The following is a 16,458-nucleotide window of genomic DNA, read 5'->3' on the forward strand; positions in this document are numbered from 1 at the left end:
CTTGGGCCAGTTGGGTGCGACCAAGGCTACTCGTCCCTTGAAGGATCTCAGTTTGTCTAGGACTTTCAGTAAAAGATTCACCGGGGGAAAGAGATAAATCCTTTCCCAGATGTCCCAATTCTTTGACATGGCGTCTGTGGCGTAGGCCTGAGGGTCTAGATTGGGAGCCACATATACTCTCAATTTGTGGTTGGACTCCGTGGCGAAGAGGTCCACTTGGAGACCCGGAACCCGAGAGAGAATCCACCGGAATGACTTTAGATCGAGTGACCATTCCGATTCTAGAGGGGAGGTCCGGGACAAGGCGTCTGCGACTACGTTCCGGACTCCCGCCAGGTGGACAGCTGAAAGATGCCAACGGTTCGAGGCTGCTAGGGAGAATATGGCTACTAGAACATGGTTCAGAGGCCCTGATTTTGATCCGCCTCTGTTGAGGCAGCGGACCACCACTTCGCTGTCGAGAACCAGACGAAGGTGGTGTCTCTTGGATGGAGCGAGACGTTTCAGGGTTAGAAGAACTGCCATGGCCTCCAGCACATTGATGTGGAATTGGCGGAATAAGGGAGACCAAAGACCTTGAACTTTCCTGAGCTGAGAATAGCCTCCCCAACCTGATAGGGATGCGTCCGTGTGAATGATTAACTTCGGAGGCGGAAATCGAAGGGGAACTGACTTTGACAGATTGTTGGCCCTTGTCCAAGGTAGAAGTCTTTCCCGGAGAATGGGAGGAAGGCGGACTTTCCTGTCCCGGAGCTTCCGGTTCGCCCTCGAACGCCAGACACGATTGATATCTTTCAATTTTGCTTTCAGAAGTAGATCCGTCACTGAAGCAAATTGAAGGGACCCTAGGATCCTCTCTTGGAGTCGTCTGGAACTTACTTTGTCTTTGAGAAAGCGTTTGGTGTTCATTGCAATCTCTAATCTCTTGGGTTTGGGAAGACACAGAGTGTGAGATATAAGATCCCATTGCAGGCCGAGCCATTGGAACTTTGATTTCGGAAGAAGACGGGACTTCTTGAAGTTGATCTGGAAGCCTAGAGATTGAAGGTATTGGATGACTCTGTGAGTGGCTTTTAGGCAATTTTGGGAGGTGTCTGACCAAATGAGCCAGTCGTCCAGATAGGCTACTACTTGAATCCCTTGATTTCTGAGTTCCTGAACAGCAACTTCTGCTAACTTTGTGAAGATCCTTGGGGCGATGTTGAGCCCGAAAGGCATCACCTTGAAGGAGTAATTTTTGTTTCCTAGGCGGAAGCCTAGATACGGACGGAAGTGTCTCGCTATCGGGACGTGATAATAGGCGTCTGTAAGATCGATATAGGTGGTGACGGCCCCACGGGGAAGTAAGGTCCGCACCTGCGAGACGGTAAGCATTCGAAACTTGTCGCATTGAATGGACAAGTTGAGAAGGGATAGGTCTAGAATCACTCTTCTCTTGTCCGAATCCTTCTTCGGGACACTGAACAGCCGACCCTGAAACTTCAGGTGTTTCGTTTCTTGTATGGCGTTCTTTTGTAACAGGTCTTGGACAAATTCGACTAGGTCCGGAGTGGAATGCTGAAGAAATCTGTTCGGTGGAGGAGGTCCTTGAATCCAACTCCACCCCAGTCCCTTGGAGATGATACTGAAAGCCCAGGGACTGAACCTCCATTTGTTGCGGAAGGCATAAAGCCTCCCCCCTACCCGCTGCACCTCAGTATTGGCTTGAGGAGTTGCCTCCACGTCCGCCTCGGAAGTTCTTTCCCTTGCGAAAGAATCTACCTCTACCTCTGTTCTGGTGTGAACCACGGTGGTAGCCTCTACCTCTGGTATAACCCTGGGAAGAGCCTTGAGCCTCATAAGATTGGTTAAAGGCTGGAGAGGTGGTGGAGGCACCGGGAAGCTGGCTCTTAGGGAGCAGAACGGTGACATAGTCGTCCGAGGAAGGAGCCTGAGAGGTGGAAGGCTGTGCAGGAACAGTAGGAGATGGAGGCAGAGGCTGCCGGAAAACGGACGAGCTACTCTGCTGTTGCCGGAACTGAGTGGAGGTATACGGGCGGAGCCTCTTCCTACCCCGGGCTTGGTAACTTGCGGGATCATATTTCCGCTTAGGAGTCAAACCCCAACGGGCTTTAAGGCTCTGATTAACTCTAGTAGCCTCTGCCAAGACTTCCTCCACAAGATCCTCAGGGAAAAGATTTGGACCCCAACAAGAGGACCGGATAAGTTTATTCGGCTCGTGCCTAATAGTCGCCTCAGCCAGGACGTGTTTGCGGCACCTACGTTTAGCAAGAGCAAAGTCATACAAGTCAAAATATAACGACTGCAAAGTAGCCTTATTAAGAGACTTAAAGATACTCTCAGTATCATAAGTTAAGGCTATCGACTCCGTAGACGTGGCCAAGTTCAAAGTTCGACCAACACGTAGGCGGGAATCATACTCCTGTTTAATAAGGGATTCCGGGAGACGGGGAAGCCTTTCACTAAACATTACTGACGCACAGTCCGCTGTTAGCTTGCCAGAAGTAAAGGTGGTATGGACATTGTCCCAACACTCATTACCTGAAGAAAGAAGGAGGGAGATCGGATCTACCTCTCGGATGGGAGGCAAGGGCTTCTCCTCCAGAGCATATTGAAAAGCCAGTTCTGCAACCTTATTGACGCATGGAGTCACGGTATTCTTGTCCATTAAGAACATTGTGAAAGAACTTTTATGAGGCGTCAACATGGTATTGGTGCAACCAATATCATTCAGAAACCTAGCCCAAACAGATTGGGCTTGTTCCTTTGGGAAAATGACAGTCTCTTTGGGGACCTTATCCAGCCGAACCAGAGCTTCCTCGGTAAGCCTGGCATAACCATGAAATGGAAATGCGAGACCAGGAGGAAAGAATTCAAAGTCCTCTAGTGGACGAGTACCAAGACCTTCCAATGTTAACATCCCGTCTGAGAATGGGGAATGAAGAGCCATGCGCCAAGGGTTATTCTTGGTAAACGGCGGAAGCTTAGAGGCATCCGGGATGAGAGAGCTTTGAACTCGCTCCGGAGCACCCTGCTCTAATGCCCCAAGTCTCTGACCAATGTTAGAGAACATCGTTTCCATCTTGGCCTGCATTTCCGACACAATCTTAGACTGCATCTCCGACACAATGCGAAGCATGGCTGATTCGGAAAGGCCCGGGTTAGGAGCAGAAGTGGCGGATTGTACTCCCGGGTCGTGAGACTTAGAGGAGGAGCCGGAAGCCTTAGATGACGGGTTTGTATTTGACTTGGAACTATGGGAAGCCTTGTGGGGCTTACGAGCTTTTGGCAAAGTTCTAGATATAGACTTATCTTTGGGGGGAACCGGGTGTGATCGGTGAGACGAATCACGGTCCCCAGAAAAACCATGGAAAGAAGAGAGATCAGATGAAGAAGAAAGAGCGGGGCTGAGGATAGGAATCTCAGCGCCGGTAACACCTGCCTCACTTACCACCCTACCTGCATCCGGATCATCCAACAACATAGGTTCCACATCCAAATTCAAGGAGGCAACATTGTCTTCCAGATCTCCGGGGGCATCCAACGGATCTTGTTCCTGGTCTATGAATCCCGCAATAGTGGCATCAATGTCGGCAATGATGGGTGCCGCAACATGCCTAGCCACAGCGGCTGAAGACTTGGCATTAGGGTAGATCATAGCACAGTAGTCTTCAGATAGGACGTAAGGCTGTTTCGATTTCACGTTTCGGGCAAATCCCCCAACCCACACTTTCAGTGTGGCCCGAGCCGCAGACTTCTGCTCCGGGGATGCCTGAAATAATAGTGGGAATTACAGAAGGAAGATTCCCGGCGGTCCTTAAAGACCATAGAAATCTTACTAAATAGTGTATGTATACCAAAAAAAGGTAAAATAATTAGAAAGACAACATAGCCAACGGGACTCACCGAATCAGATCCGAGGGTGGTGATGAGGTCAAAACAGACCATACAATTATCAGGGTGCCAGACCACGATGTCTTCCAGCTGAACTCCGCAGAGGGCGTGAGACCTACATACAGTATGGCCACAAGGCTGGTGAAGGACAGCCGCACAGGCCGTCGTCTGACAATGCACCATCTATAAAAAGAATAGTATATGAGAAACTGTAATTCTCTTAAGTAGGGGCGGGTCCGGAGGACCCGGGACTAAACATAAGTCTAACTTAAGACTAGAGCTTAATTGTAATACTCTTAAGTAGGGGCGGGTCCGGAGGACCCGGGCCTAAACATAAGTCTAACTCAAGACTAGAGTATAGCTATCCATTCCGGTCGAGCCGGGATCATAAAGAAGGATGCAACAAAGAATTAAGACACATGGTGTCTGATTTCCCGGAGCGAGGTTAAGCCCCGGACCGGGAAATAAAAGTACATCCCTAAACCAATACATATAGGAACTCTGGGATAGTGATCTGTTATATATAATCATAGGAACTGTTATAAATTAAGAGGGGGGCGGAACTGTAGATAAGAACCACCAACAGAACCCGGAGGGTTTCGTATAACATAATAAAAGTGTGATAAGTAAGTATAAAATAGGGTGCACCGGGATCCTACTCTGTTGACCGGTGGCCAACCCGTCTAGACAGAGACGAAACCGCCGGGACACCCGGAGGACAAAGTCCATAAACACTGAACTACCCCCTCTAAAAGGAGGGAAGGCAACGGTCCCCTAGGGGAGGGGGGAGAGAAGCCTAGCCACCAACCTAGCGAGAGGGGGAGCTTGGGGGAGGATCACGTGATACGGAGCAGCAGGGCTACCAACTGACGATCCCCAAACACTACCAAAACAGATCATACGGAGTAATAGCACAAATATTCATTACAAAAGTAATAGCGTTGAAAAATATATAAATATACACATAAAAAATTAGGGCAAGGCATGCAAAATAATAAATAAATCCCAAAGGACAACAACCTGATGGCTTATATAATAAAAATTGCCGCCCAGTAACGAAGGTCGGCAAGCCATCTACGATACGTAACCTGATATCGGCCCTAAATATGAACCACAAGGGTTCTAAACGCTAAATAATGAATATCCACAGTAAAACATATAAAATTTTAAACTAATAATAACTTAGTAACACCGCGAGTGAAACTAAAAGCTCTCAAAACAGGAGTACCAACCGTAAGCGGAATCAAGCAAGACCGAGATGATCGAAGAGAATAAACTCCTATAATTTAAATATTAAACGATCTAGATTGCTCAAAACACAGCAAAACATAGCTTGGTACTTAACTTAGACGGTGTCTCCTGGGAAACCGATGAAGAAGCCATAATCCAGTGAAAAATAAGGCAAAACACGAGAGCACAAACAAGCGGGTTACCACACAGGCGTGCTAAAAAGGAGTTGGGTTCTGAGCGGATGCAGAGTTGGTGGTGCCGAGTGAGGTTGAACGGCTCTCCTCTATTGGGGTCTTTGTCGTGGATGAATCTAAATAGTGCGGGACCTCTGGATTATACGCCCAATTCTATACCGACACCAATAGGTGAGCGAGCTAGTTAACCTAGCACTCCTTTACATTTTTTCTCTGGTATATTTAGCAGTAAATTACCTAAGAATAAGTGCTAATAGGAGCTTATTCACTGGCCGGCACAGGTTCAAGCCCAGAAATGAGGATTTTTCTTTTTATTTCCATATGGAACTGACTGTGTATTTCTAGGATATTGTTGTGTCTTACGCGAGTAACATTGACTATAAGAATGTGTTGCTGTGTTGTGAATTGAGCAAAATTTCGTTCTACAGTCTGCGCTTATGTGACCTTGACGTTTGCAGTTGTAACACGTCACTCCCGCTACTGGACTGTTAATTACGTTCACTGTTTGTGGTTTTGTTTCATTCTTTGCAAAAACTTGAGTTAACACGGGATCGAGATCTGGACACTTGGACATGTGTTTCTTTATCTGTTTATAGACATCCAATTCCGTACTTGCAGGCGTTAACTTCTTATCAAAACACCGCACTAAAGCTTCAGGCAACATAAGTGTCATGCAAGTCAAATACATTAATCGCAAAAAATCTTTCACGGAGATGTTATCGTTAGTTACCCAAGTGGAATTACCTAAAATGTCCTGATATTCGTTAAGCCTATCAGCTATGAGAGCTGCTCTCTCAATAACATTAAGCCGATTCATAGTGGCTTGATTAAGTGTATTTCGTAACGTTAACACTACATCCAAGGCTTCCTCACCCCCATAGATCGCGCGTAACCTAACTTTGAAATCATCCCAAGTAACTGCTTCTTGAAATGAAACACCTCTTAAATATGCACTCGCATCCCCCTTAGAAAAATCTATAAAACTTTCAGCTTCTTGTAATTGTACAAAAGGATCTACGATTTGTTTGGCATTTAAATGGGCATCAACGGATGAAATCCATGACTCCACATTTTGTGGCAAGAACCCGTTGACCCGACCTTGAAAAGGAAGGATTGCTGACCTGGCATTTACAAGCGTCACAATTGGAGGAGGATTAGCCTGGCCCACACCACTAGGTCCAGGGGTAGGGCTGACAGGAGGAGCCATGACTGCTGTATTTTTTTTTTTCTATCTCTTTGACCCCTTGCAATTCTATCAAAATATCTATATGAGTACAGACGCCCACTGCGTAAACGCATATGTATAATAAAATTCCCCCAACGATGTTACTAATCCCCAAACATTTCCCCGAGAATTTCTGAAAGAAAAAAGAATTAGCACAAAGAAAGAAAAATTCTAAATGAGAATTCGGAATTTCCTATAATAAAGTTTAGCAATTCACTCACCCCAGTAATAACCGACTAATGACTTGTGATAACTACACTTCACTGCCCAAACTGGAATGAATTCAAAATATCTGTACTTAGCTTATATATGAAGTCGACACGTCCTCTCTCTCTCTCTCTCTCTTGATGTTTTGTTAGCGATGTCTCGTTCTAGTTTCTTGTTGAATGTACTGTAGTTCTTCCTGGATATGTCTTGCAATTGTTGAATGCCAGTCCTTGGGTTTCCTAGGATGTTGATTGAAGATTCAGGTTGTATTCTAACATATGTTGATGTTAGCTGTTTCGTTGGACTTAGTCAAAATTGTAGATTCTTGTAGATAATGTTGAGTTCTTGAAGATCTTTCTCAGGTTTTACAGCTTTTATTTTGAAGTCTTGAAGATCTTTCTCTGGTTTTACAGCTTTTATGTTGAAGTCTTGAAGATATTTCTCTGATTTTACAGCTATTATTTTGAAGTCTTGATGATTTTTCTCTAATTCTTAGAGTTTAACCGCTGTCTTAGAGTTTAATCGCTGCCACCATTTATTGGCGTGCTACTGTTATAAGCACACATTGAGTATGAGTTGTTTTCAGATGTATGTAAATGGTAACTGAATACATCTTAATAGTTTTTAAGTCTTTATTCTATAAAAACAACAGAGTTAAACATCTCCATCACTGGAGGAAGCTGGGTTGGTCCAGATGACCAATTCTGGTGAAGTATAGATATGAACTGACTAAATTATCGATATCACAGATATCGTATGCTTAGTTTACTTTAGACACGTCACAAACTCGGAAGACACCTGCATCCGGTGACGTCACAAACTTTCACACGATGAGACAATGTGTTGACGTTTAAGAAGAATGTCAAATTGCTGAGACTTGCATTGTATGTCCTGTTTACGATTTGAATGACTACAGCAAATCCCAGGGTTAGCTCCTTCAACCAACATGACATATTACGTCATTTGTTTTAAACATGTAATATTAACTATTCTAGTTATTACAGATACACCAGCAGCCACAAGGGGTGGGGTGGTGATGGGAGACTTAGAAATTGGTGAGGCGGCAGGACAGGAAGGCCTAACTGCCGCATTAGAACAAGATTGGTGTTCTAAGTGGTCTGCAGTGATAGGGCACAGAGGACAAGTCCTCACAACCAGACTTGGTTCTTTTTTTTTGGTTCTGGTTGGTGGTAGTCCTCATCGTCTGGTAATACTCTAAGGTAAAGAGTCCTCCGCTTTCCTAATCTTCTTACCCTTTTAATGGAATCAGAGGAAAAGTTATGTGGTCTCTTTTTCAATGTCAGATTGCCTCAGGACAAATGGTCTGATTGTTAAATCCAGGGTAAGTCTTACAAAGTATTTTTAGTACTAATTTATTATCTCAGCTGTGATTTTTGTGATTACAGTATACAGAGTTTATTTCAATATTTATCCAACATTTATTGGATTCCGACCATCTTTCCATATCTAGTGGAGATGAATTAGGATAATGGTTTCAGGATGATGTCCTCTATCAGCCATCTTGCCTAGTCCCTTCATTTTGAGTTCCTCAACTACCCTGTTATTGCAAATGTGTAGCAGTGAATGGTGGGTTTGTATCAAAATAGTATATCTGTATTAAATTTTTAAATATTAAACTTAGCCGGTGAATATATATATAGCTTACGTCTCCGACGGTCGACAGATTCCAAAAACTCGCGAGCGATCGCCATGAAGGCTGCCGGGTGTGCCCACCAGCGCCGACTATCGGCCAGATACCGCGTATACTTCTCAACCAAACCAGTTCTTCTCTGTCGGTGGTAGTGACAGCATTGGTTCCGCTCGCGCTTAACCTCAAGTTTCTACTGATTGGTGAAGTACTTGTTCATGGTTTTATGGCTTTCGCCGTGTTGGATTATTCTCAAACAATATGATCTTCAAAAGAAATGCTTTTGAAAGGAGAGGAAAATTTTTTACCCTTGCTTTTTTAATCTCGCTCTGGATTTTCCATAGAGAAAAGATGGCCGACCCTTCCCTCAGTTTACGGAAGTGTGTTAAAGGCTTTTAGTAATTATTTTATCCCTTTATAAATTATTGTTGATATTTATAGATTTACCTCTATATATTTTATATCTCACCCGCCTTTATTAGGCCTCTTCGATTCGCTTTCCATTTATACTAAACACCGAGATAAATTTTATGTTTTTGTTTATAAGCGACCTTTGCCTATTCTTTGTAGGCGGTCCTGATTTGGAAAACGAAGTTAAACAACGTTGAGCCCATTCAACTTTTATTTTTGTTTAGTTTGATGAGATGAATATTTTTAGAAAATATTTTAAGTAATTTATTCTTTGAACAGTCTTCGTGCTGTTTTCAAAGATGAACTAACTTTTGGTTTATTTATGCTACGCAGTATGCGCTCTATCGTTACGATAGAGAAAGAGAGAATCACGGTTTCACTTTGCAGAAAGAGTAAATCGATTTTGACGTTTTGTTCATTCTTCTTACAAGTTTTTTAGATACTAATTTAAAGGAACATGTTAATTTTCAATTTCTTAGTCCTTTTAGTTTTTTCCTTTAGTCAAATAACCTTTTATTGACGAAGAGTGAGTGAGCCATTCTCTTGTGAGTAACAAGAGAGAGAGAGAGAGAGAGAGAGAGAGAGAGAGAGAGAGAGAGAGAGAGAGAGAGAGAGAGAGAGAGACGATCCGATCTTTATTCTCGTCCCAAGTCTCTGTACAAGGAGTTTGGGAGTGAGTAACGTTGTTCTCGATTCAGATATTTACTCTCGTCCCAAGTCTCTGTACGGGGAGAGAGGATAAAACGTTCTAGTTTTTATTCTCATCCCAAAGCACTGTACGGTGAGAGATTGAAAACGTAGTCCTTAGTGAACTAGTTTTAGTCTCCTCCCCAGTCACTGATCTTTTTTACTTTATATATTTCCGTTTTATTCTATATATATATGTATATATTTATTAATTTTTGCATGTGTGTTTCATTTTGTTCTAATGTGCTTACATTATACGACATATTTCGCAATTCTAACCTTTTGATTTAAGGGAGAATTGCGTGCTTCAGGTAGAAATCAGCTTTATTCATGTCTAATGTGAAATTATTAAAAAATGCGATATCAGTGAAGAAAGTGCGAAAAACATGTTCAGTGTTGCTGAGGGTTCGTTTGTTCGTGCTTGTCACTTGCCTAGTCCGAGACCTCTTTCAGGCTCCCCTGCACTAGGGAGAAGGAATGTCGTAGGACCTAAGGGAGTGAGAGGTGTAAACCAACGAACAGACGTTCCCTCAAAGGTATCAGACGTTGCTCTTCAAGCACGTCCTTGCCATAAGACAGGAGAGACGAAGTTCTCCTCGTCTTCCGATGATTCGTCTCTTTAAAAACCTGGGCGTAAGGTTTCGAGACGGTTGAAACGTTAATTAGTTCCTTCAGAACAAGTTCAACGTCCTAGCTGTAGTCATCACGAGAGTCCCGTTCTTAGCGATGACGTTCATTTACAGACGTTTCCGACGTCACGATCTATTCAGAGTGCGCAGCGTGACGTTGAGCTGCAGTCACCGCAGACTCGACGTGACGTTGAGTGGTAGACACCGTAGACATGACGTGACGTCGAGCGTCAGTCACCGTAGTCACGATATAGCATCGAACAGCAGTCACCGCTGTTACTACGTGACGTTTTAACGTCAGCCACCGCAGTTACAGGTTGATCCGAAGTTAAGTGTTTTGCAAGATATGCTGTTAAAGCTTTCTTCTTTAATAGAAGCTTAGGATCCTGTTCCTGTGCGAAAGGATCCTTTGCTTTTTGTACGTCACGGTTCTGGAATACATGATTCAGGTCTTCAACCTTCTAAACGAGCTTTGTTATGTCACGCTGACGTTATCCCTAGTGTCAGCTTTGCTGTTAAACGAGATGCGGAGCATAAATCTCGATGTAACTTTGATCGACAGTCAGTTAAGTCGAGTCATAACTTTGATCAGCAGTCACTGCAGTTCCTCCGAGACTTTGAACGTCAGCCACCGCAGTCATAGCGTGACGTTGAGCTGCAGACACCGCAGACACGACGTGACGTTGAGCGGTAGACACCGTAGACACGACGTGACGTTGAGGGTCAGTCACCGTAGTCACGATATAGCATCGAACAGCAGTCACCACTGTTACTACGTGACGTTTGAACGTCAGTCACTTCTGTCACGCATGTAGTAGAATAACATTCTCTGCAGTCACAACGTGACATCGACCCTCCAACTTTAACTTCTGTTCATATACAAGTTGATGTAGCCTGTCAGGCTTTTCCTTCACGTCATTCTGAATATAAATCTCCTTCTCGCAAGACTTTAGATTTATCAGATGATGTGCCTTCTGAAGAAGTTGATGACCCCCTTTCAACTAATGTACCTTTGGGGATTCATTCAGAAGAGGAGTAACCTAGGGTTGTCCAACAATCCCTTGTTTTTAAAATTATGAATTTTAGGGAAATTTTGTCCTACTCGTTTTGTAACGGCTGCTCCGCCGTCTGAGTTTACTCTTGGCATGACTTTCTTCGACTCCTACATTTACGAAGTCAGTTCTCTCTTGTTCTTCCAAGAAAGCCATGCTCTTACTGGGAGACTGGTTGGAATCCAGGAGAAGTTTAGGAAAGTCTGCTTTTGCTTTTCCTCCTTCTTAATTAGCTTCTTGCTCGAGCGTCTGGTGTGACAGAGGAGAAGTTCTCGGCTTGGGAGTACCTGCCTCTGGACTCTCCTCGTCGTCTAGCCATGAGTCGCTCCAAGATTTTATGGTCTGCTTCAGAGCTAGACCGTCTCCTGATAGGAGTTTTTTTCGAGCGTTTGAAGTATTTTTTTTTTTTTGGATTGGTCCCTGGGAGCCTTAAGTAAGAAGGTCTCTCCAGCTGACAATGTATTACTGTACAAATTATGTCATGCATGAACAAGGCTATAAGGGATGGCTCCAATGAACTGGCAGCCACGTTCACTGCAGGAGTACTTAAGATGTAAGTGCGCTCAATGTGTTCATTGTCAAGACAAAGTTCACGATGAAGACTACCAAATCTGTCTTGGCAGCAGTAAGGGAAGGCGACTGGATGGTCTCTCTCGACCTTCAGGATGCATACTTCCACATCCGGATTCATCCAAACTTTCAACAATATCTGAGGTTTGTGGACGGGAAAGTAGTGTACCAATTTCGAGCACTGTGCTTCGGCCTCAGTCCTGCTCCTCTTGTTTTTACAAGGCTCTTGCAAAATGTAGCAAGCTTTCTACATTTTTTCAGGGATCAGAGCCTCCCTTTATTTTGACGACTGGCTAATCAGGACGTCGTCATTAAATCGCTGTCTGGAGAACCTCAAATGGACATTAGACCTAACCAAGGAGCTAGGTCTCATAGTGAACGTAGAGAAGTCGTAACTTACAGTACTCCATCCCAGACTATTCTTTATTTGGGGATGGAGATACAGTGTCGAATTTTTCGGGCCTTTTCGTCTCCCACAAGAATGGAGCAAGCTCTGTTAAAAGTCCGTCACTTGCAAGAGAAAAACAGTTGCTCTGTAAGAGTTTGAACGAGCCTTTGCCCTCACCAATTTCACCTAAACCATTGGAACAAGGAGAAGGGCTTAGAGAGTATCTCTATCCCAATCTCCAACTCAGTCTAGACATGTCTGACTTGGTGGGACAGCAACATCAGACTTCGAGAAGGTCTTTCTCTTGCGATCAAGAACCCAAACCATGTGTTGTATTCATATGCATCGGATTTGGGTTAGGGAGCGCCACTGGACAGTCTGGAATGCTCGGGTCTTTGGTCCACGGATCAGAAGGAACTCCATTTAAGGCAAGTAACATCTCTCTTTTGATGAGATTTGTGCAAGGAGAAATGAATGTCTTAGCGGACTGCCTCAGCAGAAGAGGACAAGTCATCTCCATGGAGTGGACGTTGCACAAGATTGTGTGCGAGAAGCTATGGATGACATGGGGTCAACCCACCATAGATCTTTTTGCGACTTCACTGACAAAGAGGCTCTCGACTTACTGCTCTCCAGTTCCAGATCCAGAGGCAGCCCACATAGACGCTTTCCTACTGGACTGGTCTCGCCTAGACATCTTTGCCTTCCCACCATTCTAGATCCTAGACAAGGTTCTTCAGAAGTTCGCCTCTCACGAAGGGACCAGGTTGACGTTGGTTGCTCCCCTCTGGCCCGCGATTGAGTGGTTCACAGAGGTACTTCTATGGCTAGTAGACATTCCAAGAAGTCTACCGTTGCGGATGGATCTCCTGCGTCAGCCTCACGTAAAGAGATTTCATCAAAGCCTCCCCGCGCTTCGTCTACCTGCCTTCAGACTATCGAAAGACTCTCTAGAGCTCGAGGGTTTTCGAAGGAGGCAGCTAGAGTGATCGCGAGGGCTAGAAGATCCTCTACCATCAGGATTTATCTATCTAAGTGGGAGGTATTTAGAGACTGGTGCAAGTCCTCCTCTATTTCCTCTTCCAGTACCTCTGTAGCGCAGATTGCAGATTTTCTGCTTTATCTGAGAAATGGTCGCTCCCTTTCTGCATCTACCATTAAAGGCTACAGAAGCATGTTAGCTTCTATTTTCAGGCATAGAAATTTGGATCTATCTAATAACAAAGATCTTCAAGACCTTCTTAAGTCTTTCGAGACTTCCAAGGAGCGTCATATTTCTACTCCTGCTTGGAACTTGGACGTGGTCCTGCAGTTCCTTATGTCAGACAGGTTTGAACCGTTAAGTTCGGCCTCCTTGAAGGATCTTACCCTCAAGACACTTTCTTGGTGAGCTTGGCTTCTGCGAAAAGGGTTAGTGATATACATGCTTTTAGCAAGAATATTGGCTTCTCCGCTAATAAAGCAGTATGCTCTCTTCAGCTTGGTTTTTTGGCCAAAAATGAACTTCCGTCTCGTCCATGGCCTAAATCGTTTGAACTTCCCAGTCTATCTGAGATTGTTGGGAATGAAGTTGAAAGAGTGCTGTGCCCCGTTAGAGCTCTTAGTTTTATTTATCTAGAACTAAACTGCTGTGAGGTTTTTTTCAGAGGCCTTATGGTGCTCCGTTAAAAGCCCTCTTTGCCTATGTCGAAGAATGCGTTGTCTTATTTTATTAGACTATTGATTAGAGAGGCACACACTCATTTAAGTGAGAAGGATCGTAATTTGCTTAAAGTTAAGGCTCATGAAGTTAGAGCGGTAGCTACTTCAGTAGCATTTAAACAAAATAGATCCCTTAGAAGTATTATGGACGCGACCTTTTGGAGAAGCAAGTAGGTGTTCGCTTCATATTACTTGAAAGATGTCCAGACTCTTTATGAGGACTGCTACACGTTGGGACCATTCGTAGCAGCGAGTGCAGTAGTGGGTGAAGGTTCTACCACTACATTCCCTTAATCCCAATATCCTTTTAATCTTCTCTTGAAATTTTTAATCTTGTTTTGGGTTGTACGGGAGACTAAGAAGTCTTTCGCAATCTTTTGATTTGGCGGGTGGTCAAAATATTGTTTCTTGAGAGCGCCCAGATTAAGGGTATTGATGAGGTCCTGTTGTAGGGGTGTTCACCCTGATTATAACAGCTAGAAGTCTTTCAGCATCCTGAGAGGATCGCTGGGCTTCATAAGGATAGCGAACTAATGAGTCAGAGTATTCATCAGAGTCAGCTTCCTTATCAGGTACCTATACTTAAGTTTGTTTTTTGAATATTTGTCAAAAACTCTTGAGCATATACGCCTTTATTGTTTTAATACTGGTCTCTACCCACCACCATGGGTGTAAATCAGCTATATATATATTCACCGGCTAAGTTTAATATTTAAAAATGATATTTTCAATTTGAAATAAATTTCTGAATATACTTACCCGGTGAATATATATAATTAAAGGCCCTCCCTTCCTCCCCGATAGAGACCCTATGGATTGAGAAGAACTGGTTTGGTTGAGAAGTATATGCGGTATCTGGCCGATAGTCGGCGCTGGTGGGCACACCCGGCAGCCTTCATGGCGATTGCTCGCGAGTTTTTGGAATCTGTCGACCGTCGGAGACGTAAGCTATATATATATTCACCGGGTAAGTATATTCAAAAATTTATTTTAAATTGAAAATATAATTTTTTTTATTAATGTTTGCAGGCTGTATGGAGTCTTAAGATGCGAGCTCTCACTGAGCAAGTGTGGGTGGATGAATGTGATGGAGAAGAAGAAGGATTAGCAGATGTTTTGATGGATGACAATTCGATTGCATCTGTAGCACGACCAGGGACATCATTAAGAACTGCAATACCTACCACTGCATCAGGTGGTCCCTCACAAGCATTCAGGTGCAGTATTAATATACTATTTGAGTTCTTGAATATGGTACAGAGTAAGTCAGTATGTTATGGAGGTAAAGACTATCAACTCAAACTTATTGTAGTTGTAAAATGCTGTAAAATTTAAGTGTACTGTAGAAATCTTGTAATGACGATTCTGTTCATAGAACTGTAATCGACTGATATGTGTACCATGTGTTGAAATATTTATCTTCTTCTTTCTGTGACTCAAGTTATTTTTTTCTATTAAACAAGGCAATGCTTGTTACATGTTATCATATAAGAAAAACTTTATTGTTTCTACATGACATACAAACCCTCGCCCTTTGATTGGGGAGATTGTTTCGGCATGAAGTGGAATTAGTCATTGAAGTTGGACACGAGCAGTTATATGACTGGTAAGGGTGTGAGGTGGGAAGATCCGCCCACCTCTCCAGTTAGAGAAGACTCACTTTTGCGTCAATCACTTTTGTGTGCAAATGTACAAAACAGTTCTTACCAAAACTGTTAATTCTATCTTTTTTTGCAGTGTAGTTGTTGAAAAGGGAATAGAAGCAAGAGCTTTTTATGGGGGGGGGGGGGAAGATTGACACTGCAATCCTTTCAAGGTGAAGCTGGCAGTAGATCCTCACTCCCTTTATGCTTCTTGCAGGGGGCATATCTGGTTATAGGCATCCCAGTGTTTCAAGTGTTGATTGTGGCCCTCAGTGTAATGGCAGGCATATGCCCTGAAGGGGGGGAAGCAAGCTAGGACTGCGCAACTCCTAAGAAGACCATGGCAAAGTCTGGTGCCATTGGTGTCTCCTCAGGGATTGTAGCTGTTGCTGCTACCCTTGTGCTAACACTCCTAGATTGGTCTCTGTGGAATATGCTGCAGCGTTCAGGAGATCGTGGATTGACAGGAGTTAGTTTTACCGGCTTCATTGATGTGCCAGGAACCCCTAGTGTTTGCCACTCCTATTATTTTTTTGAGGGAGTTGGTAGCCAAGGCTACCTCTCCCCCAGCCCCCAGTGCACATTTAACTGTGACCCAAGAAGGGACAGTGACTCCAGTGGTGATGGAGCCCAGAGGTTTACCCCCCTAACGAAAGGGAAGGATAAGTCTGATTTGTTTGCCTCCAGCTTGATAGGCAAGGCACCAGGGTCAGGAGCTGTGGCCCTTAGGGGTGGTAAGTCTAAGGGTAAAGGTAAGGGAAAGAGAAGTGTTACTTCTATCCCCGGTGTGACCCTGTTCCCTGACCTGGTGCCAGTGATTCCTACCCCTTCCCCTGTGTCTGTCACCCCGACCCTAATGCCAGGGGTTCGTAGCCCATTCCTCCTCCCTCAGTGTTAGTGCCTGTGCCTCTGGCACCGCTAGCTGCAGGGTTGCAGAGCATTGTGAGTGTGCCCTCCCCTTCTCATGTGACAGTGTGCC

The 16,458-nt window shown here is 44.1% G+C and overlaps 1 protein-coding gene across 1 annotated transcript in view; it reads left to right on the plus strand.

Moving 5' to 3' along the window:
- Window positions 1-16,458, plus strand: part of BBS8 (tetratricopeptide repeat protein 8) — a 359,101-nt gene that overhangs the window by 43,603 nt on the left and 299,040 nt on the right. Inside the window, exon 2 of the mRNA XM_068373116.1 lies at window positions 14,866-15,053. Within this exon, the coding sequence (XP_068229217.1) occupies window positions 14,866-15,053 (188 nt within the window). The remainder of the gene's footprint in view (window positions 1-14,865; window positions 15,054-16,458) is intronic.

The sequence above is a fragment of the Palaemon carinicauda genome, chromosome 5 (assembly GCF_036898095.1).
Source record: "Palaemon carinicauda isolate YSFRI2023 chromosome 5, ASM3689809v2, whole genome shotgun sequence".
Classification (NCBI taxonomy): Eukaryota; Metazoa; Arthropoda; class Malacostraca; order Decapoda; family Palaemonidae; genus Palaemon; species Palaemon carinicauda.